This window comes from Helianthus annuus, chromosome 2 (genome assembly GCF_002127325.2).
Source record: "Helianthus annuus cultivar XRQ/B chromosome 2, HanXRQr2.0-SUNRISE, whole genome shotgun sequence".
In the NCBI taxonomy this organism is placed as follows: Eukaryota; Viridiplantae; Streptophyta; class Magnoliopsida; order Asterales; family Asteraceae; genus Helianthus; species Helianthus annuus.
Window position 1 is genome coordinate 51131962 of NC_035434.2, and position 25971 is coordinate 51157932.

Here is a 25971-nt window from a genome sequence, read left to right on the forward strand (position 1 = left end):
CCCCAACTTAAAAGAAATTTCGTCCCGAAATTTGGTACGCACTCACTGAGGAAGCTAGGTAAGTTACATTGTTCACTGATTTTCCTGGGGTGTCACACCATCCCCCCGTTGATTTGGAATTTCGTCCCGAAATTCAGTAGTAGTAGCTTCAGCCTCAGAAGTGGATGCATTGGTTTCGAATAACTGGGGATACTTTTCTTTCATCTGGTCTTCGCGTTCCCAGGTATACTCTGGACCACGCTGGGAGTTCCAACGAACTCGAACAAGAGGGATTCTCTTGTGTTTGAGGACCTTAACATCCCGGTCCGTGATTTCAACTGGTTCCTCGACGAACTGCAACCGCTCGTCGATAGTGAGTTCCTTAAAAGGAACTATAAGGGTCTCATCTGATAGGCATTTCTTCAGATTCGACACGTGAAATACATTGTGAACTGCACCGAGTTCAGCTGGTAGGTTTAATCTGTAGGCTACTTTGCCAATCTTTTCTAAGATTTCGAATGGTCCGACGTACCGCGGATTCAGTTTGCCTCGTTTACCAAATCGAACCACACCCTTCCAGGGTGAAACTTTCAATAAAACCCGGTCCCCGACCTCAAATTCCAATGGCTTTCTACGCTTGTCCGCGTAGGCTTTCTGACGGTCACGTGCTGCCGCCATGCGTTGTCGTATCTGCGCAATCTTTTCTGTGGCGTCCACTACAATCTCTGGACCCGTAATTTGACTATCCCCCACCTCTGCCCAACAGAGAGGTGACCGGCATTTACGTCCGTACAATGCCTCGAATGGAGCGGCTTGAATGCTGGTATGGTTACTGTTATTGTATGAAAACTCCACTAAAGGGAGGTGCCTTTCCCAGCCGTTGCCGAAATCGATAACGCACGCTCGAAGCATGTCTTCTAGAGTTTGGATAGTTCGCTCAGACTGCCCATCCGTCTGAGGATGATATGCTGTGCTCATGTCTAATCGTGAGCCGAAGGATTTGTGCATCGCTTGCCAAAGCTCTGACGTGAATCGTGCATCGCGATCCGAAATGATAGAAGTTGGCACTCCGTGCCTCGAAACAACTTCTTTCATGTAGATGTCTGCTAGGGTAGAAAACTTATCCGTTTCTTTGATTGCCAAGAAGTGAGCAGACTTTGTGAGTCGATCAACGATCACCCATATAGTATCATTCCCACGCTGGGATCTAGGTAAGCCCGTAACAAAATCCATGGAAATCTCTTCCCATTTCCACTGTGGTATCCTGGGTTGCTGAAGTAAGTCTGAGGGTTTCTGATATTCAATCTTGACCCTCGCACAGGTTAAGCATTTGTAATGTGGGCCTTCACGCTAGGCCACCAATATGTAGTTCTAATGTCGTGGTACATTTTATCCGACCCTGGATGTACCGAGTAGCGAGACTTGTGTGCTTCATCCATCACAAGTTCGCGTAGATCGCCCTAGGGTGGACCCAATACATCCTGTTACATAGTAGGCGTCGTCTTCCTTTTGTTCTAACCGTTGCCTCGAGCCGCGTAAGGCTTCAGCCATGACGTTTTCTGGTTTTAATGCTTCTACCTGAGCATTTCGTATCCGTGCAGGAAGATCAGACTGAATATTAGGCTGTAGCGCTCGCACGCGCTTAGGTAGGGCGTCCTTTCGACTGAGGGCGTCGGCCACAACATTGGCCGTGCTTGGATGATAATTGATGGCGCATTCATAGTCGTTTAGAAGTTCAACCCATCTCCGTTGACGCATATTCAAATCCTTTTGCTTAAGAATATGCTCGAGACTCCTGTGATCGGTGTAAATCGTGCACCTGGTACCGTACAGGTAGTGTCGCCATATCTTAAGCGCGAAAACAACAACTCCCAGCTCTAAATCGTGCGTCGTGTAGTTTCGTTCATGAACCTTGAGTTGCCGAGAAGCGTAGGCTATCACTTTATCACGTTGCATCAACACACATCCAAGACCCTGGATGGATGCATCGCAGTATACCACGAAGTCATCTGTGCCCTCCGGCAATGAGTGAACAATGTAACTTACCTAGCTTCCTCAGTGAACAATGTAACTTACCTAGCTTCCTCAGTGAGTGCGTACCAAATTTCGGGACGAAATTTCTTTTAAGTTGGGGATAATGTGACAACTCGAGTTTCTGACTTTCACTTTCGCATTAAATGCGCGTTGACTTTGACTGTTTAGTTGTTTGGATTGTGGACTTGAAATTGTACGCGTTGTGTTTTAATGAAACGTATTGTCGTTTTGCCTATATGTGATTACTTGCTGTGGTAGAAAATAATATTAGAATTATTATTAAAAACACTTAGTCTAGATCACGAAACATGACATACAGTTCGAAGGATCTCGAAACATATCCTTCGATTCGAAGGATCAACTTTCGGCTCGAAGGATCTCGAAACATATCCTTCGACCAAGGACTCTATCCTTCGACATCTTTCGGCCCAGTCTTTCTAATGGGCTTGGCCCATTCCTGTGAAACGATTTATAAACGTGAATGCATGAAAGTCGACGGTTAGTTTCAAAAAAAACCCTAGTTCTATTGTGTGTGTGTGACGGCATAGCAGACCCATTCTCTGTTCGAAGGATTTCATTTCCGTAATCCAGATTTCCGGTTAGTGTGTGATGTTGTTTATGATGCTTTGATTTCATGATTAATCTATTGTCTTGCAATATGTTGTTTGTATGATATTAATCTGTTTAATCGATCCTGTATGTGATGTATCCGAACGGTTCAGTTAGTATGATTGGTTGTCTATACTTGAAGTTTTGATGTTGTTCTAATAGAATTTGCATGATAGTGGATTGGAGCCGGTTCGATTATGTTGTTATGTTAAATTGGATGATTATATCTAAGTGTAATGATCATGTGAATCGACAAGAATGTTGTTAGGGTTTATAAGGGTTCTTGATAAAATACCACGTTTAGTCGATAATTGGGTTAATTGATTTGTGGGTTGGTGTTAATTGGAAACTGCTATGTGATTGTAACCGAATACTGGAATTTGTGTTAATTGATAATCACGGATAAACTTGGAAACTTTGTGCATACGTAACTGATATCTGTCGAAAGATGTTAGTTATCCGAATCATAGTTGTGACCGAAAGATACTTGTCCTTCGAACCATAGTAGTGTTGACCGAAGGATAGCATTGACCGAAAGATAGTGTGTTGACCGAAACATAATCTGTGCGTCGAAGGATAACTATGTCTAAACATAGCTGATGTGTCGAAAGATAACCATGAATCGTAAGATGATAACTGTGTATCGAAAAACGTGTCGAAACATAATTGTGGTGGTTGTGATAATTGTTAGACCGAAGGATGAACAATGTATCGAAGGATGGGTAATGAGAATCGAATGATAGTTGATGATTAAGTGTGAAATAATACGTGTTGTGCCGATATGCAAACTGACTGTTATGTGAACATTAAACTGCATGCGTATCATTGTGAACATGAACTGATTTGTTATACGTGCATACAATAGGACGTGATTAATTACTTGTGAGTGCATAACCTAGCATACCGAGCAAACCAAGGTGAGTTCACACTCTTACCAAGGCATGGGATTCCCGGGGTGTTGGGAATGGGATAGAAAGGATAAGGTTGAATAGATACACTACTGACACTATGACTAGACTACCATATTACTATCCTCGGATGTGAAGGATACCTATACTGATCACTATCCTCGGTTGCGAAGGATACTTATACTGATCACTATCCTCGGATGTGAAGGATACTTATACTGATCACTATCCTCGGATGTGAAGGATACTTATACTGATCACTATCCTCGGATGTGAAGGATACTTATACTGATCACTATCCTCGGATGTGCAGGATACTTATACTGATCACTATCCTCGGTTGTGAAGGATACTTATAGATACTGATTACTATTACGCATTTACTTTCTGTGAACTCGCTCAACTAGTTTGTTGATCATTCTGTTACATGCCTTGCAGATCGTTAGGTACTTGGAGCTTGCACTGGAGAAGCGGGTCGTTGTGGGCAAGGATTGTGGTTTCTACGTTGAACTATTATGACATTTAAAACTATTATCTATTGTTGGTTTATTTACTAAGCTTCCGCTACACTTTAAAACTATGGTTATGTTTTGAACACCTATCGTATTGAATGGATGGTTTACATTTATTTTACTTAATATTAATTACATGTTCAATATGATTGGTGGCTTGATCCTGGTCAGTCACGCTCCCAAGCGGTGATACTCCGCGTGTGGATTTTGGGGGTGTGACAGATTGGTATCAGAGCCATTGGTTATAGAGAACTTGGTTTTAATATGGAAAAACGTTTTTATTAAAACCAGACTATAACCAGAACAGTGCTCTCAACGATCCACAACGACGCTTCGCTCCACGTGCAAGACTCAACTTCCTAGGTAATAAGGTTTATGTTTATTGCCTACATGCTAGAATTTGCATAGAACTTTGCTCGTAGTATGCTTACATTACTTTGCTCACAACTTGTTATTGCATGAGAGTACTTGTGTGCTCACACTCTTCTGTCATCGCACTATTCGCGAACCTTTCTCACTAATGTTGCCTTTGATGTGAAGATCAATGGCCGCACGAATTAACATGACTCAAGCCCAGCTAGAGGCTCTCGTTGCTGCGGCAGTTGCAGCCGCCCAAGCAGGTAGTATACCCTGCAGTATAGACACTAGGATCTTTAGATCCTACATTAATTCTCGTACTTAACTTTGCCCTATTCGTACACAATAGGTCAACCCGCTCAGCAACAACCTGGGTGCACCTTCAAGAATTTCATGGATTGTCGTCCTAGCTCGTTCAGTGGCACGGAGGGAGCAGTTGGACTCCTCCACTGGTTTGAAAAGCTCGAGTCGGTTTTCGAAATGTGTGAATGCCCTGAGGCTCGCAGGGTGAAGTTCGCCGCTGGCACACTTGAAGGGATTGCGCTCACTTGGTGGAACGCACAAGTGCAGATCTTAGGGTTGGCAGCTGCTAACGCCACACCCTGGAATGATTTCAAAGAATTGATCAAGAGGGAATACTGCACTAGAGAAGACATTCACAAGTTGGAGGATGAGTTGTATAACTTGAAAATGGTTGGTTCGGAAATCGAAGCTTACACCAAGAGATCAAATGAGTTGGCTGTGTTATGTCCAACTATGGTGGACCCTCCATACAAGCGTATTGAGTTGTATCTCAAAGGTTTGGCACCAGAAATACAGAGCCACGTTACCTCGGCTAACCTCGACAACATCCAGGAAATTCAGCGCCTCGCTCACCGTATTACAGATCAGGCAGTGGATCAGAACAAACTGCCAAAACGTGTCAAGGCTACCACTACTGCTGTCACCACTTCTGCTACTCCCAGTGACAACAAGAGGAAATGGGAGGGGGATTCCAGTAAGGGATCGGTTTCTGTTCAGTCTCAGCAGCGCAAGACAAATGACTATCAGAACCCGAGCCAGCAATCATCTGGCAGTCAGGGACAGGGTGGATATCGGGGAATTCACCCACTGTGTAATAAGTGCAACAAACACCACAGTGGAAGATGTCGCAGGGAACAATGTCAAAGATGCCTCAAGATGGGTCATGAGGCTAAGGATTGTAGAAGCTCTCGGCCAGCAAATCAGAACCAGCAACTCCCACCGCCAGCTCCACAGAACCAGCAGCAGCAGCCACAACGTGGAAACCGGGGATGTTTCCAGTGTGGGGCAGAAGGTCATTACAAACGCGATTGTCCTCAGTTGAACCAGAATCAGAACCACAACAATAACCAGGGCAACGGGAACAACAACAACAACGGGGGAAACAACAATAACAATGGCAACGAGGCAAGAGGTCGAGTTTTCATGTTAGGAGGAGGAGACGCAATGAACGCTAATTGAACTCATAACTTATCTTGGATTTTCATTATTATGTTTACGCTACTCAAACAAAGTTTGGTTTGAACATTAATCGTGTTTGGTTTATGAATTATTTTACTTATTACATTTTATGTTTGGTATGATGGATGTTTTGATATTATTGAGCGCACCTGCCGTATTTATGGACCTTACGAACAGGGTGTGCAAACCCTACCTGGACAAATTGTCCTTGTCTCCATCGACGACATTCTGATCTACTCCAAGAGTCAGGAAGAGCACGAGCAGCACTTACGCCTTATCTTGGAACTTCTTCGAAAAGAGCAATTGTACGCAAAGTTTTCAAAATGCGACTTCTGGCTTCGTGAAGTCCACTTCTTAGGCCATGTGGTAAACAAGGATGGGATTCATGTCGATCCATCCAAGGTTGATTCGATCAGAAACTGGCCAGCACCAAGTACACCGACAGAAATACGCCAATTCTTGGGTTTGGCGGGTTACTACAGGCGATTTATTAAAGACTTCTCCAAGATCGCGCAACCACTTACTATGTTAACACAGAAAGGTGTCGTTTACAGATGGGGTAATACGCAAGAGACCGCTTTTCAGTACTTAAAGGATAGGCTTAGCAGCGCACCTATTCTCTCATTGCCGGAGGGCACAGATGACTTCGTGGTATACTGCGATGCATCCATCCAGGGTCTTGGATGTGTGTTGATGCAACGTGATAAAGTGATAGCCTACGCTTCTCGGCAACTCAAGGTTCATGAACGAAACTACACGACGCACGATTTAGAGCTGGGAGCTGTTGTTTTCGCGCTTAAGATATGGCGACACTACCTGTACGGTACCAGGTGCACGATTTACACCGATCACAGGAGTCTCGAGCATATTCTTAAGCAAAAGGATTTGAATATGCGTCAACGGAGATGGGTTGAACTTCTAAACGACTATGAATGCGCCATCAATTATCATCCAAGCACGGCCAATGTTGTGGCCGACGCCCTCAGTCGAAAGGACGCCCTACCTAAGCGCGTGCGAGCGCTACAGCCTAATATTCAGTCTGATCTTCCTGCACGGATACGAAATGCTCAGGTAGAAGCATTGAAACCAGAAAACGTCATGGCTGAAGCCTTACGCGGCTCGAGGCAACGGTTAGAACAAAAGGAAGACGACGCCTACTATGTAACAGGATGTATTGGGTCCACCCTAGGGCGATCTACGCGAACTTGTGATGGATGAAGCACACAAGTCTCGCTACTCGGTACATCCAGGGTCGGATAAAATGTACCACGACATTAGAACTACATATTGGTGGCCTAGCGTGAAGGCCCACATTACAAATGCTTAACCTGTGCGAGGGTCAAGATTGAATATCAGAAACCCTCAGACTTACTTCAGCAACCCAGGATACCACAGTGGAAATGGGAAGAGATTTCCATGGATTTTGTTACGGGCTTACCTAGATCCCAGCGTGGGAATGATACTATATGGGTGATCGTTGATCGACTCACAAAGTCTGCTCACTTCTTGGCAATCAAAGAAACGGATAAGTTTTCTACCCTAGCAGACATCTACATGAAAGAAGTTGTTTCGAGGCACGGAGTGCCAACTTCTATCATTTCGGATCGCGATGCACGATTCACGTCAGAGCTTTGGCAAGCGATGCACAAATCCTTCGGCTCACGATTAGACATGAGCACAGCATATCATCCTCAGACGGATGGGCAGTCTGAGCGAACTATCCAAACTCTAGAAGACATGCTTCGAGCGTGCGTTATCGATTTCGGCAACGGCTGGGAAAGGCACCTCCCTTTAGTGGAGTTTTCATACAATAACAGTCACCATACCAGCATTCAAGCCGCTCCATTCGAGGCATTGTACGGACGTAAATGCCGGTCACCTCTCTGTTGGGCAGAGGTGGGGGATAGTCAAATTACGGGTCCAGAGATTGTAGTGGACGCCACAGAAAAGATTGCGCAGATACGACAACGCATGGCGGCAGCACGTGACCGTCAGAAAGCCTACGCGGACAAGCGTAGAAAGCCATTGGAATTTGAGGTCGGGGACCGGGTTTTATTGAAAGTTTCACCCTGGAAGGGTGTGGTTCGATTTGGTAAACGAGGCAAACTGAATCCGCGGTACGTCGGACCATTCGAAATCTTAGAAAAGATTGGCAAAGTAGCCTACAGATTAAACCTACCAGCTGAACTCGGTGCAGTTCACAATGTATTTCACGTGTCGAATCTGAAGAAATGCCTATCAGATGAGACCCTTATAGTTCCTTTTAAGGAACTCACTATCGACGAGCGGTTGCAGTTCGTCGAGGAACCAGTTGAAATCACGGACCGGGATGTTAAGGTCCTCAAACACAAGAGAATCCCTCTTGTTCGAGTTCGTTGGAACTCCCAGCGTGGTCCAGAGTATACCTGGGAACGCGAAGACCAGATGAAAGAAAAGTATCCCCAGTTATTCGAAACCAATGCATCCACTTCTGAGGCTGAAGCTACTACTACTGAATTTCGGGACGAAATTCCAAATCAACGGGGGGATGGTGTGACACCCCAGGAAAATCAGTGAACAATGTAACTTACCTAGCTTCCTCAGTGAGTGCGTACCAAATTTCGGGACGAAATTTCTTTTAAGTTGGGGATAATGTGACAACTCGAGTTTCTGACTTTCACTTTCGCATTAAATGCGCGTTGACTTTGACTGTTTAGTTGTTTGGATTGTGGACTTGAAATTGTACGCGTTGTGTTTTAATGAAACGTATTGTCGTTTTGCCTATATGTGATTACTTGCTGTGGTAGAAAATAATATTAGAATTATTATTAAAAACACTTAGTCTAGATCACGAAACATGACATACAGTTCGAAGGATCTCGAAACATATCCTTCGATTCGAAGGATCAACTTTCGGCTCGAAGGATCTCGAAACATATCCTTCGACCAAGGACTCTATCCTTCGACATCTTTCGGCCCAGTCTTTCTAATGGGCTTGGCCCATTCCTGTGAAACGATTTATAAACGTGAATGCATGAAAGTCGACGGTTAGTTTCAAAAAAAACCCTAGTTCTATTGTGTGTGTGTGACGGCATAGCAGACCCATTCTCTGTTCGAAGGATTTCATTTCCGTAATCCAGATTTCCGGTTAGTGTGTGATGTTGTTTATGATGCTTTGATTTCATGATTAATCTATTGTCTTGCAATATGTTGTTTGTATGATATTAATCTGTTTAATCGATCCTGTATGTGATGTATCCGAACGGTTCAGTTAGTATGATTGGTTGTCTATACTTGAAGTTTTGATGTTGTTCTAATAGAATTTGCATGATAGTGGATTGGAGCCGGTTCGATTATGTTGTTATGTTAAATTGGATGATTATATCTAAGTGTAATGATCATGTGAATCGACAAGAATGTTGTTAGGGTTTATAAGGGTTCTTGATAAAATACCACGTTTAGTCGATAATTGGGTTAATTGATTTGTGGGTTGGTGTTAATTGGAAACTGCTATGTGATTGTAACCGAATACTGGAATTTGTGTTAATTGATAATCACGGATAAACTTGGAAACTTTGTGCATACGTAACTGATATCTGTCGAAAGATGTTAGTTATCCGAATCATAGTTGTGACCGAAAGATACTTGTCCTTCGAACCATAGTAGTGTTGACCGAAGGATAGCATTGACCGAAAGATAGTGTGTTGACCGAAACATAATCTGTGCGTCGAAGGATAACTATGTCTAAACATAGCTGATGTGTCGAAAGATAACCATGAATCGTAAGATGATAACTGTGTATCGAAAGACGTGTCGAAACATAATTGTGGTGGTTGTGATAATTGTTAGACCGAAGGATGAACAATGTATCGAAGGATGGGTAATGAGAATCGAATGATAGTTGATGATTAAGTGTGAAATAATACGTGTTGTGCCGATATGCAAACTGACTGTTATGTGAACATTAAACTGCATGCGTATCATTGTGAACATGAACTGATTTGTTATACGTGCATACAATAGGACGTGATTAATTACTTGTGAGTGCATAACCTAGCATACCGAGCAAACCAAGGTGAGTTCACACTCTTACCAAGGCATGGGATTCCCGGGGTGTTGGGAATGGGATAGAAAGGATAAGGTTGAATAGATACACTACTGACACTATGACTAGACTACCATATTACTATCCTCGGATGTGAAGGATACCTATACTGATCACTATCCTCGGTTGCGAAGGATACTTATACTGATCACTATCCTCGGATGTGAAGGATACTTATACTGATCACTATCCTCGGATGTGAAGGATACTTATACTGATCACTATCCTCGGATGTGAAGGATACTTATACTGATCACTATCCTCGGATGTGCAGGATACTTATACTGATCACTATCCTCGGTTGTGAAGGATACTTATAGATACTGATTACTATTACGCATTTACTTTCTGTGAACTCGCTCAACTAGTTTGTTGATCATTCTGTTACATGCCTTGCAGATCGTTAGGTACTTGGAGCTTGCACTGGAGAAGCGGGTCGTTGTGGGCAAGGATTGTGGTTTCTACGTTGAACTATTATGACATTTAAAACTATTATCTATTGTTGGTTTATTTACTAAGCTTCCGCTACACTTTAAAACTATGGTTATGTTTTGAACACCTATCGTATTGAATGGATGGTTTACATTTATTTTACTTAATATTAATTACATGTTCAATATGATTGGTGGCTTGATCCTGGTCAGTCACGCTCCCAAGCGGTGATACTCCGCGTGTGGATTTTGGGGGTGTGACAAGACTCCCCCTTAGACTCGGCTGTCGGGATCGTAGTCTGGTACAACATCTGCAAATCTCAAACGTTTATAAGCAACAGAATTATGAACATACAAAAGATTTTTAAAACTCAGCATTTCAGACATCGGTTGTCGAAAATAAAGAAGAAATCAAAATCTTTTGTATTTTTTCTGAAACATAAAACAGTAAACAAATATTTACAAACATATTTACAGATAATATTTTCGTTTGAGTTCACGTCAGAGGATCATATCAGTTTATGACAAATCACTAGTATCGTTGAGCTTTAATCACTTTAAGTTCTAAACGATTCACTTAGATTGTCAGTATACTTATCCACTTAAATTTTCACACCAACTTCAATAGTTGTAGGATCGGTTTTGCGACCTGAATGAGTCGTTCGGAAGAGCTCTAATCCGTTTCAGAGGCGGAAACTAAGAAACGAACTTGAAAACAGCTAGAAAATCACTTTAATCCTCTTTTTCATTCAATAAACAACGTTTACAATGAGAGGAAATACCGGCAGCACCTCGGTATCAAATTACACGTTCGTTACAAATGTCATCGTTTGAGATCTATTTATAGACTAACCCTAAACGTTTGAACATGCTTAAACGGTTACGAAATCATTCAAACGAGTGACTCTCAAACGGAACCCAATCTCAAACGAGCAACATCAATTCAAACGGAACCCTCTGACTTCAAACGGCCAACCTTCATTCAAACGGCCAACCTTCAAATTCTTGATTCCTAATGTCATCTGTGATGTCATGCTTGATTGGATCTTCAACAAACTCGAGACTCGACATAAGACGAAGACGATAGATGACTGCACCAACAGACTCCCCCTCAGATGTTGACGAGTCTTAAGTGTCGAGTCTTCACAATCTTTAGTCTTAATCTGTCTCTAGGCTTCACTCTCAGTCTTTTCTTGCAGGTCTTCAGACTCCCCCTTGCGATATGCTGGCATTTCTTCAGATCATCAACATCATCAGCTTTAGGATCGTTGTCTGGCTTTCCGACTAGCAACTTTTCATCCTATCCTGCAAAAACTCTACCTCAAAGTAAATTTCTCTCACATACATATTTCAAATGTAAACACTCGCACTATTCAGACTCTCTATCAAAACAATTACAGATCTTCCAACCAGATGAACCATGTTAGGGTTAGATTATGAAAACATTAAATTCCAAACAAACACTCCCCCTCAAATATTGCTCATCATGTTTAGCACTCGGAATTTTGAAAATCTGCTTTTCAATATCAGTTGTCGAAAATCTTTTTGAATTTTTCAAAATTTATGCTAAAACACACCAAAAATCTTTTTGAATTTTTGAATAAAAGTAAATGCAAAAACGAAATATTTACAGACAATATTTTTGTGAGTTCGTGCAAGAGGATCATATCAGATTTTGAGACATATCACAAACACCGTTAAGCTTGATTACATTTTAAGTTCTAAACAATTTACCTAGATTGTCAGTATGTTTGTTCTCTTAAATTTTCACACAGATTTCAACTGTTTCGAGATACGCAATTAGTGTCTTAGATACTTAAACTTATCCGTGTGTCCCACTACTCGAATATACTCCCGTATCCAGATCCCAATATTCAGTCTTACAGGTGAGTATACCACAGCTGATATCTGTAAAGGGGTTATGTGCGAGGGCCGTGAGAGCTCAGGTCGATACTTCCGTATACGCAGAGAGATGACGGCTTCGACTTTTGGTGGGTCCCCTTTAGAGGATCTTTTGTTTCAACAACAGCGACTATCAATTTTATTGTTTCATCAGCTTGCTGAGGGCGAGCTTATATTTCAAAACTTTTTGCAGAAAGCATTATCCGGGGACTAGGTCAGTATTTCCATACAGCAGAAGTCCCGGGATAATACCCCAGATATCACTGAGTATAAAGACCTAGTATCTCAGAATACGGGACCTTTCAAACAAGATTTCAGGGGTTACCTATATATCCAAGCAGTTTTGTTAACCCACAGAATAAGCAAGTTTGATTTTAGGTTTATATCTCGTTACAGTTTACTAAATGTGCGAAAACCTACTGACACATCCACAGTAAGATTGTTTATCACATTTTTGACTATACATTTCTTTAGCGTGTCGTGATAGTCCACTGATGTACTATCATTTCCTCTTTTATGCAACAAAAACTCATTTTTCAGTTTTATCATGTTTTTGTTGTTTTTAAATTTTCTGATGTTTTTGGATTTTCTAAAAATTCTTACTCCCCCTAAAATTCAAATACATCTAATGAAAATTGAAAACAAACTGTACAGAACATGACAACTGATATCAAATCGCTTCAATTCTCCATCCGTTTGGCTTAAACAATCAGAACTCCCCCTCACAACAAACTATTTTCCCATAATGATTTCAAAACACTTAAGTTTGTTTTAATCAGAATGGTTTTTCCGGAAAATAAGTTTTGTTGATTTTACTACTTGTAAAATTTGGGATCAAACATCACATTGTTTCCCAATTTTATGAATGATAGTTAACTCAAGTTCAATTTAATGACCTTGATTTAACCACTTGTAAGATCAACCTAGTTCAAATTCTGAACCACTTATAACAATCACAAACATACAACTCAAACCTGTTTTTCAACCAATTACCATATGTTGGTTGAATTCTCAGGGTGCCGATTCCTACTCCACGCTTACAAACCTGGGAGTTCCGGCAAGTCCTGCAATACCTTAAACACAGATTAAGAAAGATGCCGATTCATGATCCACGATTATCAACTTGGGATCTCCGGCAAGTCAGGTTTTTATTCTTTGAAAAATATATCCACCCAAGCCTGACCTTCCTTGGGTGTAACAATTTCTTCTTCATCTTTACTTTTAACAGACCTGTGAACTCCTCTTTTGGCAGCGTAAAATTCTTCAACACCTTTGGCCTTACCATTGACCATGTTGCCAAAAATACATTTCACATTTCCGTTGAAAGTCTTTTCAACATCAAATTTCTTCTTGTCAGAATAAAATTGATTTGAAATCTCAACTTTTCCGATTTTGGATTTGTAATTTTTAGCATTCAGTGGCGGAAAATTCACATCGTCCACTATCGGAACTTTCTTTTCAGCCTTTTTCTCAACACGTGGCTCCTCTGATTTTGTGGAATCAGATTCATTACCAGAACTGTAACCTGAACCTTTAACAACCCATTTTTGATTTATTACATTTTCTTTTCTTTTCAAAACACTCTTTGAACATTCTCCTTTTTCAAAAATTGAATTTTCAAAGCCTGTGAATTTTCGGGTTGAAAGTTCAGTGTTATCGACAACTTTCTCTTTCAATTTACCAGAGACTTCCTGTTTTGGTCTGAATGTCTTCGGACAATCCTTAGCAACATGACCAACAGCTTTACACTGAAAACATGTTCTCTTTTCAATTTTCTTTGAAACATCATTTTTCTTCAATTCGTCTTGCTTATTGGTAAGGAATTCCTGATTCGTCTGCTTTCTGAATGATTGTTCTTTCTCATCCTCTGATGTTTTCCCTGAAACAAACATAGTTTTTGGTTTATAAACTTTTTCATTTTTATAGTTTTTCGGTGGAACAAAACCAAGACCTTTCTTTTTGAAATTACGATTATGATTTGATTTCTTTTGGAAATTATAACCACAATTGTAACCCATTTTCTTGTTAATTCTTTGTTGAACTCTTGAAGTGTATTGTTTAGGTTTTCCGGAAAGATTTAAATCTTTTATTTCAGAAATATTAATTTCTGTTATTTTGAAAACCTTTTGAATCATTTCAAATCTGACACTTCTTATTGGAAAACTCTCGTCAGAATATAATTTGTCAGAACCTTTCAAAGTATATGCCACTTTGACCGATTCATCATTCAAATTAGATTTCGAAAGTAAAAACTCGTTATCATAAACCCGTTTGTCCTTTTTATTTGTCGGCTTTGACATATTTGACCCAGACTTTAACTCGGGTTTGGACTCCGGTTTTGACTCCTCACTGTCATCTTTGTCTAACACCTGATCTACCACACTTTTTATCATCTTTGACTCATGACCAGTGTCTGATGACGTATACGTAACATCAATACTTTCTGGCAAGTTATCCGACGGCCCAGATTCCCATTGTAAATTGATTGCCTTATTGACTCTTTCAGAATTTGGATTTCGAGGTGAATATCCATTTTCGACCGGGGGCGGACATCTATTGTAGACCACACTTGATTTCTTACCAGAATTCTTCAACTTTTCTTCATCTTTTGCCACGGATTTTTCTTCTTCAGATGTCTTCACTTCTTCAAACGTCTTCAAATCTTTCACAACTGGATAAATCCTGTCAACAACAAAAGTAGAACATGAGTAACTATCTAATAACTTCTTAACTTTCTCAGTTTCTATCTTTTGTGTTGCTAGCTCCAACTCCAGATCAGCACATTTCTTTATGTGAAAATTCGCATCATCAAGCTGTCTAAGGTACGCAATCTTTAGTGTATTCATTGCCTCAGCTTGTTCACCACTCGAATCTGTATACTTGTTGATCCCTCTGTTCATCGTATCATACATTTCTTTCAACCTGTTGATATTGTGCAATAACTCATTGTTCTGCTTGATCAGTGAATCACAGTTCATACACTTTTCTAAAACTTCAACTTGTTCTGCATCAATTTTCACTTCAAATTAAGGAACCTCGTTGACGGTCCTGTATGGTTGTAAGAATTCAGCTCTTCTCCTTCTCTCAGCTTTAGCTTCAGCTTTTAATCGCTCTTCCTCTTCTTCCTCTTCTTTGTTCTTCCTTCGTCTTTCTTCAGCAGCTTCCATGACTTTTCTGCACCTTTATGCACATTTTAAATCATAAGCATTAGCAAAGAAAGCATGAGAAGTGTTTTTGGACATCTCTTTGGCCATGAGATCTTGATCCGGACAAAAATCATCCCAAGTAAAACCTTCAGCCAACTTTTCATCATCTTGTTCAACCAAACACACTTTGCTGTCTTTCGGAAGATACTTTTCCCAAGTAAAATTATCATATTTTCCCTGACTAACAACACATGCCTTTCTATCAACCACATCTCTCCCATTAGCTGTTTGTGCCTGTTGCTGTGCTGGTGGTGTGATTTGATGATAGATGGCCTTCTTGTGATAGTCGTTGTTTCCAAAAGGATTCTGGGCTCCGGTAGCTTCACGGTTTTTGCACTCCCTCTTGAAATGCCCCTTCTCTCTGCAACGAAAACACGTAACTTTAGATTTATCAAAACCCAAAGTTGAAATGTTTGCATCACGAAAATCATCACGGCCTGTAATCTGTTTAAACTTTTCAGCACGTCTCATCACACTTGCCATACACCATTTGATATCCATCAATTCCATTTCCTCAGCATCGATTTGATCGTAATCCTCTTTCGTGAGCATTGGATTTCCGATCTTTCCTGCAACAAAGCAACTATAAGACTCTAAAATCATCCCTAACAAAGACATTTGATTTTTTGCAATTTCTTCAGTGTAGTCTTGATCATTTTCAAGGCTTAACACAATGTTACACTGAAGTTTTCTACCATTCTTTGTTACAGAGATGTTAGGATCGTAAGATGAAAATCTTGTGCTGTTTGATCCTTGAGATGCCTTCTTCTCAGGAGAATCTTTAACACTGTAAGCAGTTTCGATCTTTGGAGAGTACTTTGTAGAATCAGTAGCACCACTCTTATAGTACAAACTGATATCTTGTTCTCCATCATAGTTTTTCATTCTAGCGATCTTCCTCTGCTCCATCTCCTGAGCTTCCAGATGCTTGATAAAATCTCCCAGTGTCATTTTCTTATAATCTGTTTTGTTTGACCGCAGCATCATCAGAAATGTTCCCCATGTTTCATATGGTAGCGCATCTGCAAGTTTTTCAACCAATTCATCAGTATCTTTCTTAACACCAAGTTTAGTCATATTTCTCACCAAGTTACAATATCTATCAATTATTTGCTTGGTACTTTCATTTTTCAATCCCCTAAATAAATCAAATTCCTTTTTCATGAGAGACATCTTATTCCTAAGCATATCGTCACTTCCAGTAAACTTTGCATCCAACTCTGTCCAAATCGAATGTGCAGTTCCATCATGTTGAAGCAGTATCAAAATATCTTCTTTTATCGCTTGCTGAAGCAGACTCACCATCAATTTCTCATCTTGATATTTCTTTTTATCTGCAGTACTCATCTCTCTAAGTGTTAACGGAGTACCATTCACAACATCGTTCTTTGTGGGCTTAACATACGGCTCTTCAGTGTGTTCCCACGCATCTAGATGATAAGCCTCGACCCAATTTCCAAAACGTTCAGACCACACGTTATAGTCATCAATATCCATGAGTTTGGGTGGTTTCTGAGATGTTCTAGTTTCATTTTCAATCATAGCACTTTGAGTCACTGACATCGGTGTTGCAAAAGCGTTATAAAACTCAGAATCCATGATAAACAGAATACTTTCTCAAACGCACACAACTTCAAACGGTCAGACAAATCTCAAACGACAGGGTCTTATCTCAAGCGGTCAAGAAGTTTTCAAACGGTCTGATGTGATTTCAAACGACAGAATTATTTTTCAAATGACAGAATGTCTTTCAAACGGACAGATCTGGTTTCAAACGATAGGTTCTAATTTCAAACGAAACTTCAAACGATTGGACGATTTCAAACGATAGGAACTGTCTTCAAACGATCAGTTCAAACGATTGATCTGGTTTCAAACGGAAGGTCTCATGACGTCAGCAAATTGTCGAACATTTTCAAACGGACTGCAATTTACTGTCAGTTTTACTTCGATTTTCAGTCTGAAACTTTCAAGGCTTTGTCAGTTATCAATTCCGAACACAATGTGAAGTTTTGAGCTGATTTTAACCGTAAAAAGTATTGGTTTTGAACATAAGGTGTAGAAAATCAGATTTTCAAGCTGAATATGGCAATAACTCCTCGTCCTGAGCTCTGATACCAATTGTAGGATCGGTTTCGCGACCTGAATGAGTCGTTCGGAAGAGCTCTAATCCGTTTCAGAGTTGGAAACTAAGAAACGAACTTGAAAATAGCTAGAAAATCACTTTAATCCTCTTTTTCATTCAATAAACAACGTTTACAATGAGAGGAAATACCGGCAGCACCTCGGTATCAAATTACACGTTCGTTACAAATGTCATCGTTTGAGATCTATTTATAGACTAACCCTGACCGTTTGAACATGCTCAAACGGTCACGAAATCATTCAAACGAGTGACTCTCAAACGGAACCCAATCTCAAACGAGCAACATCAATTCAAACGGAACCCTCTGACTTCAAACGGCCAACCTTCATTCAAACGGCCAACCTTCAAATTCTTGATTCCTGATGTCATCTGTGATGTCATGCTTGATTGGATCTTCAACAAACTCGAGACTCGACATAAGACGAAGACGACAGATGACATCACATTTCAAAGGAAATTTGAAAACTACTAGACTCTTGATCCACCAGAAAACTATAAAAATGATAAAAATTCTAAAACAAAAACAAAATTTGTGTCATGTGGAAGCTCAGAAGATGAACAGAAGAAACCATTCTGGAGACAGTCAAACCAAGAGTTTTTTGCTGAGCGAAAGAAGAATGGAACTGAAGTGTTTTATCAAAGGGAGACTCGTACCTGTTACAGATGCAATGAAACTGGTCACATTACCTGGAACTGTTCTACAAATGCAAAAACAAAACAGGGAGTTTCTAAGAAACTAAAAGAAAAAGTTGTTGATGTTGAACCACCAACCGATAGACTTAAATGTTTTGAAAATTCTAAATATGAGGTTGGTGAGTGTTCGAAGAAAAATTTTTACAAAAAGGAAGAGAATGACAACCAAGTGTGGGTTGCAAAAAAGGTTGATGTGAATGTCGGCGATGAATCTGGTTCCACAAAGCCAGAAGAGCCACAGGTTGAGGAGAAAATTTAAGTGAATGTTGAGGAGTTTCCATCACTGAAATTTGAAGAAGTTAAAAAGAAAGTGGGAAAAACTTAGATTTCAAATCAGTTTTACAATGAGAAAAAAGATTTTGATGTCGAGAAAACATTCAACGGGAATGTTAAAAAGATATTTGGGAAAATGTTAAGTGGATGGGCAAAGGGGGTTAAAGATTTTTATGCAACTAAAAAGGCGACATATAACCCTACTGCTCAAGAGTTGAAATCCATCAAGTCTAAGAAGACTTGGATGGAAGTCTGCTTCCCATGATAGTCGAAGGACTACGCCGGAGATCCCAAGTTTATATCGTGGATCAGGAATCGGCATCATTCTAGTGTTTGAAAAGTTTGTTTGAAAGATTTTGAATAGTGTTTGAATTTTACAGGTGAAAGGACTACGCCGGAGCTTCCAGGTTGGTAATTGAGAAGTAGGAATCGGCATCTTTCTGACTAATCTTACAAGTGGTAAAGAGGTTTCTGTAGATGTGTCATTCCTACAGTAAAACCTACAAATGGTTTGTGTTGGATTTACTTACAAGTGATATTTTTTTGGTTATACTTTGAAGAGATTATGTTTACAAGTGATGCAGAGGTTTCTAAACTGCAATTGGTAAATTAGGGACATTAAGTTGTACTTGATTTACTATTCATATGAGATTGATAAACAAGATGATGAACCATATCCCCATGCTTCATAAGTGGTAAACTTAAAAATGGTAAACACAAACTTATTTTCCGGAAAAATCATTTTGATTAAAACAAACTTAAGTGTTTTGAAATCTAAATGAGAAAATGGTTTGTTGAAAGGGGGAGTTCAGATTGTTTATGCCTAGTGAATGGAGATTTGATGTGATTCGATGTCTGTTGTCAAGTTTCTGTACAGTTTGTGTTGTTTTCTATGTTTTCAAGTGGGTCAAGAGTCTAGTAGTTGTAAAATTTCCTTTGAAATGTGTTTGCATTTTAGGGGGAGTAGAAAATTTCAGAAAATCCAAAAACATTAGAAAATTTGAAAAAGCCAAAAACATGATAAAATTCAAAAATGAATTTCGTTGTGAAAAGAGGAAATGATAGTACATCAGTAGGCTGTCATAACATGCTAAAGAATTGGAAAGATAATATGTGATAAACAGTCTTACTGTGGATATGTCAGTAGGTTTTTACACATTTAGTAAACTGTGACGAGATATAAATCTAAAAGTTCAAACTTGCTTGTTCTGTGGGTTAACACAAACTTGGATATATAGGTAACCCCTGAAATCTTGTTTGAAAGGTCCCTTATTCTGAGATACTAGGTCTTTATGCTCAGTGATATCTGGGGTATTATCCCGGGACTTCTGCTGTATGGAAGTACTGACCTAGTCCCCGGATAATGCTTTCTGCAAAAAGCTTGAAACATAGCTTCACCCTCAGCATGCTGATGAAACAATAAAATTGATAGTCGCTGCTATTGAAATTAAAAGATCCTCTACAGGGGACACACCAAAAGTCGAAGCCGTCATCTCTCTGCGTATACGGAAGTATCGACCTGAGCTCTCACGGCCCTCGCATCTAACCCCTATACAGATATCAGCTGTGGTATACTCACCTGTAAGACTGAATATTGGGATCTGGATACGGGATTATATTCAAGTAGTGGGACACACGGATAAGTTTAAGTTCTTAAAACATTAATATCGTATCTCGGATCAGTTGAACTTTGTGTAAAAATTTCAGTGGACCGATATACTGACAATCTAGGTAAATTGTTTAGAACTGAAAATGTAATCTAGCTTAACGGTGTTGGTGACACGTCTCATAAACTGATATGATCCTCTTACACGAACTCACAAAAATATGTTTGTAAATATTTCATTGTCTGCATTTCATTTCTTTACATTGAAAAATCCAAAGGAGATTTTGTGTGTTTTAGCATATATTTTGAAAAATTCAAAAAGATTTTCGACAACTGGTATTGAAAAGCAGATTTTCAAAATTCCGAGTGCTAAACATGATGAGAGATATTTGAGGGGGAGTGTATGTTTGGAATTAAATGTTTTCCTAATCTAACCCTAAAGTGGTTCATCTGATTGGAAAATTATGTGTGTGTAATCTAAGAGGGCATGTTTTTATGTTTGCGATATATGTGAAAAATTTATTTTGAGGTAGAGTGTTTGTAGGATTAGATGAAAAGTTGTGAGATGAAAAGCCAGACAACGATCCTGAAGATGTTGCTGAAGAACGAAGAAATACCAGCAAATCGAGATGCGGAGTCTGAAGACAGAGAGAGAGAGAAACTCGGAGGACTGACAAAGACTGAAGATTGTGAAGACTCGACACTTAAGACTTGTCAACATCTGAGGGGGAGTCTGTTGGTGCAGTCATCTGTCGTCTTCGTCTGATGTCGAGTCTCAGTCTCGGCGTGGATTTGATCAAGCATGACATCACGAAACAAGAAAATGAATCCTGGCCGTTTGAAGCAAGCATAGCCGTTTGGAACAAGCCCTTTCATTTGAGGAGTGCTGACCGTTTGAAGGTTTTCCGTTTAATCATAGTCGGTCGTTTGAGCATGTTCAAACGGCCAGGTAGGAACTATATATAGTCTTCAAGCGGTTGTCATTAGTAACGATTCGGATAGTTGATACCGAGGTGCTGCCAGTATTTTCTTGTACTATAATCACTGTCATATCAATAGAAAAGAGGTTTAAAGTGTATTCAAGCTGTTTTCTAGTGCGTTTCTTAGTATTCCGCCTCTGAAACGTACAAGAGCTCTTCCGATCGACTCATTTAGGTCGCGAAACCGATCCTACAAGACTCCCCCTAAAACTTCCTCTTATACTCGGCTGTTGGGATCGTAGTCTGGTATAACATCTGCAAATCTCAAACGTTTATAAGCAACAGCATTATGAACATACAATTATCCAGGAATTGTGACCTGGCTCTTTTAAACTTTCTAAATCAAGATCCTGGCTTTAAGATATAATAATATGAATATATCCAGGATTCACTTGATACTCTCCCCCTATCAATAAACTTCAAAGATTTGGCACTATTAAGTATCCAAAATCGAAAACTGGCTCTTTTACAGATTTTAACAATATGAGCATCCAAATTCCTCATAGTTAATCATCCAAGTCCAACTTAATGACCTTGGAGATATCACAAACTGTTTTTGATTTTTGATTTTAAAACTACAAGTTTCAAATTAATGAACTTGATTTATTTTCAGAAACACGATCAGCATACTAGATTTTTAAAACTCAGCATTTCAGACATCGGCTCTCGAAAATAAAGCAGAAATCAAAATCTTTTGTATTTTTCTGAAACATAAAACAGTAAACAAATATTTACAAACATATTTATAGATAATATTTTTGTTTGAGTTCACGTCAGAGGATCATATCAGTTTATGACAAATCACTAGTACCGTTGAGCTTTAATCACTTTAAGTTCTAAACGATTCACTTAGATTGTCAGTATATTGATCCACTTAAATTTTCACACCAACTTCAATTGATTCGGGATACGAGATTAGTGTTTTAAGAACTTAAACTTATTCGCGTGTCCCACCTCAGAATATACTCCCGTATCAAAATTCCCTAGATTCAGTCTTACAGGTGAGTATACCAATTTGATATCTGTATCTGGGTTAGTTCGAGACCCTGAGAGCTCAGGTATGAACTTCCGTTCAGTCAAAGAGATGAAGGCTCGACTTTAGGTGTGTTCCCTTTAGGGAATCTTTTCTTCAACTTCAATTGATTCATATCTTTCGATATTTACTCAATTTTTGTGTAGAGGGTAAGCTTTTAAAGCGCATAAAGTATTATACGAAGTCTAGGCCATTACTTCCACAAAATCAGAAGACCAGGTATAATACCCCAGATATCAAACAATATAAAGACCTAGTATCTCAGAATCAGGCAATCTCTCAAACAAGATTTCGGGGGTTACCCATATATCCGAGAGATGTTCCCCACGAGATAAGTAAAGTATTTATATTTAGGTTTATATCTCGAAAACAATCTACTAAGCGTGTAAAAACCTACTGGCATATCATCAGTGAGACCGTTTATCACATTTAAACATTCCATTTCTTTAGCGTACCGTGATTGTCTACTGATGTACTATCATTTCCTCTTTTTACACAAAAACTCTTTTTCATTTTCTCATGTTTTTGGCTTTTTCTAATTTTCTAATGTTTTTGTATTTTCAAAATTTTCAATTCAAAATGAGTTTTGTGCTTTTAAAAATTTTTCAAATGTTTTTGTATTTTCTGAAAATTTCTTACTCCCCCTAAAATGCAAAATCATTTAAAGAAAATTTGATAACCGATGTAGATAGCTTTGTCTCGCCATCCATTTTCTGCTTTTCATGCTCTGTTTTGCAAAAAATATAATGTACCCCCATGATTTACAACACATTGATTTTTTACAGTTTGAAAACCGTTTTTCAATCTTGTAAAATTAATCTTTTTGTTCCGCCGTGAGGGTTTCGGCATATTCAAGCAACATATTTTTGAAATTTTGATTTTTGACAAATTTAAAAACAAACATATTTTTTATTTTTCAAATTTTTGACAAAATAAAACATATTTTATGGTTTTTAAATTTTTCAATTTTTAGGGTTTTTGAAATATGGTTCATTTATATACAGAAATCAAACAAACTCCCTGTTTAACCATCTCAGGGATCAGCAGCCTCTTCCTCTCGTGCCAGGCTGCTCCGACACTCCTCTTGATATACAGTTTTCTTCGTAAGCACCTGCACATTCAACTTAATTCAATCACTTGAACAATTTAGCCCAGGTCTTTTTGACCTTAGGCATTTCAACACAATATGCTTCATTTAATTTCGGAAAATCTTTGTCATTTTGAACAAAGACTTTGTCAATTTTGACTTCAACTTTTTCATCATTTACCGAAGTCACTTGTTTCTTAACACTCCCTGTTTGACCTTTAGGAGTACCTCGTTTGTTAAAATGTGACTCTTTTTGAACATTTTGATTTTGAACAACAATTGGTTTCCAAAACTCGTTTGGTTTTGTTGTATCGACAGTTGTTTTCCAACTTTGTGTTGTTTTAAATCTGGGTGTGTGAGAATTCCAGGTCTGTCTAGAATCGAACCCATTTGGGTTTGATTCGAAGCAAACTTGTTTGTATTGTACCTCCAAGTTTGTTTTGAATTAAATCTGGTTGACCTTTGTCTCACATCCTCAGATTTCTGTTTTTGAACATCATCGGACTTCTTTGCCGTCTCAACATCAACAGGTTTCAGATTTGGACACTTGCGAGCAAGATGTCCTGTTTGATCACATTTAAAACATATTCTCTTGGACACATCCTTGACCTGTGGTTGTTGCGTTTTCTGAGCATAGAACTCTTCACTAGACTGTCGTCTAAATTTCAATTCTTTCTCCTCTTCGGAAGTTGTTCCGTGAAAAAAAATTATTTGTTTCTGATAATTTGGTTTTTCATTTTTATTCCAACTTTGTTTTTTCTTATAACCCAACCCAGCCTTCATGTTTTTCTTCTTGTAACCAGGTTTGTTATAAAAAGTTTTGTGACCATTTCCGACAAACTTTAGAATTTCAGACTTTTCAATTTCAACCATTTTGAAAACTTTATCAATCTTTTCTGAAATCAAATTCTGAATCGAGAATACAATATCCAAGAATAATTTGTCCGATCCAATCATGGTATAAACCAATCCTTTTGAATCATCATTCAAATTTTTCTCAGATTTTGAGTTTTTCAGATATTATTCATGAAAACTACCTTCATTTTCATCCTGTGTTTCAGATTTACCTTTTTCAACCGACTCTTCTTTCAACACACTTTCAACGACCTTACCTACCACCTCTGAATCACTTGAATCATCAGATTTGGAATAGGTTACGTCAATGTTATCTGGCAATTGATCTACCATGTTGAAAGCTTTTTCGACCTTTTCATCATCATAAAATGCAAACTTTTCCGGTGGTGGAACTTGATGATACTCAGAACCAATGCCCTTTTTGTTTTTCTCAGAATCATCATCACCCGGTTTTATGTTGAAAATTCTTTCAAGCACATATGATGATGCATGATAACTACGTAACTTGTTGTTATCCTGTTCTAAATCAGCTATTTGACGCTTTAGCTTAACAACATCCTCAATGTAAGAATTGACAACTTGTTGCTTTATTGAATACTGTCGCTTAAGCGTATCAGTTGTTTCAGAACAATATTTCAATCTGGATTGAACAAGTTTCATTTGACTTTTCACATTTTCATATGACTTTTTTGTAATGTGATATGCCAATTTTATTGAATCATATTGCTTTTTCATTTCTTGACATGCATTTTCTTTTTGAACACATTCGTCTGTCATTTTCGAAACTTTTTCTTTTAAAATTTCATTTTCTTTTTCTAAACTTTTGCATTTTTCTGAAAGTTTTTCATCATTATCTTTCAAATTTTTCTCATTTTCTAACATTTCTTTGCATTTATTTTTGAAAACTTCTTCGATTTTATTGAATTCAAGATCTCTTGTTCTGAATTTTTCATCTTTTTCAGTACAAGTACTGCATGGTTCCATGCATTTCTTGCACTGTTTAACGATTTTGATTACGATTTCAGAATCAGAATTTACCTTAGTGATTGGCACCTCGGTGTTTGCTTCCATCTGCTTCTGATCAGCTTCACTCTTCTTCTTATCACCAGCATCAATACCAACATCATTCAAACTCTCATTCTTTACCTCTTCTTCTTCTTCTTTCTTCATCATCTCTTCTTGACCAACCTTCTGTTCTTCAATAACAGCTTCTTTTTCAACCACCTTTTCTTCTACCTTCTCTTCCTTATCAATCTTCACATCTTCTTCTTTAACAGCTTCAACTTTGACTTCCTCAGCAACCTTCTTCAAATCATCAACCAAATTTTCAACATTCTTTTTCATTCTTTCTTCATCCCTCTTTTTCAAACTCGCGGTCATCACGTCACGAATTATCTTGTCCAGCCTTTTCAAATAGGTTTTATCTTTCGCAACATTTGAATAGTATTCGCCGGACAGAGGAATTACTGCAAGAACATCATTGAAAACCACTTCTTTTCTGTGAACGACAGGATCACCATTTCTGTTAACATAGCAATCTCTCTTCTTGTCGTATCTTCTACAGTACTTTGCATCTTCATATCCTTCTTGCATTTTCTCAATCCTGCATCCTGCAAAGAATCTTTCTCTTTCGGTTTTCTCACTCAGAATTTCTTCTTTGGTTTTCTCACTTCATGTGAACTGGAGGATACTTTCACACGAACTGATGAACTTTACGAACGAACTGGCATGATTTCGGACCAAAAATCTTAGCTTTCTCCTAAACGGCTTTGAATTAAGATTTGAAACTGGGGT

The 25971-nt window shown here is 38.9% G+C and overlaps 1 protein-coding gene across 1 annotated transcript; it reads right to left on the reverse strand.

The window, feature by feature from the left end:
* Positions 1-23268: 23268 nt before the first annotated feature.
* On the reverse strand, positions 23269-25770 carry LOC118484877 (neurofilament medium polypeptide-like). The gene is made up of 3 exons (XM_035980936.1): positions 25645-25770; positions 25216-25482; positions 23269-23346 (listed from the first exon to the last, which is right to left on the reverse strand). Exons 1-3 carry the CDS (start codon positions 25768-25770, stop codon positions 23269-23271), a joined length of 471 nt encoding a protein of 156 aa, XP_035836829.1.
* Positions 25771-25971: the final 201 nt, after the last annotated feature.

Coding starts and splice junctions, on each gene's coding strand:
- LOC118484877 (XM_035980936.1), bottom strand. CDS start 25,770: ATGCAAGAAGGATATGAAGATGCAAAGTACTGTAGAAGATACGACAAG. Junction 25,483..25,644: donor TTTTCAATGATGTTCTTGCA/GTAATTCCTCTG, acceptor GATGATTTGAAG/AAGGTTGCTGAGGAAGTCAA. Junction 23,347..25,215: donor CCGAGGTGCCAATCACTAAG/GTAAATTCTGAT, acceptor TTGAATGTGCAG/GTGCTTACGAAGAAAACTGT.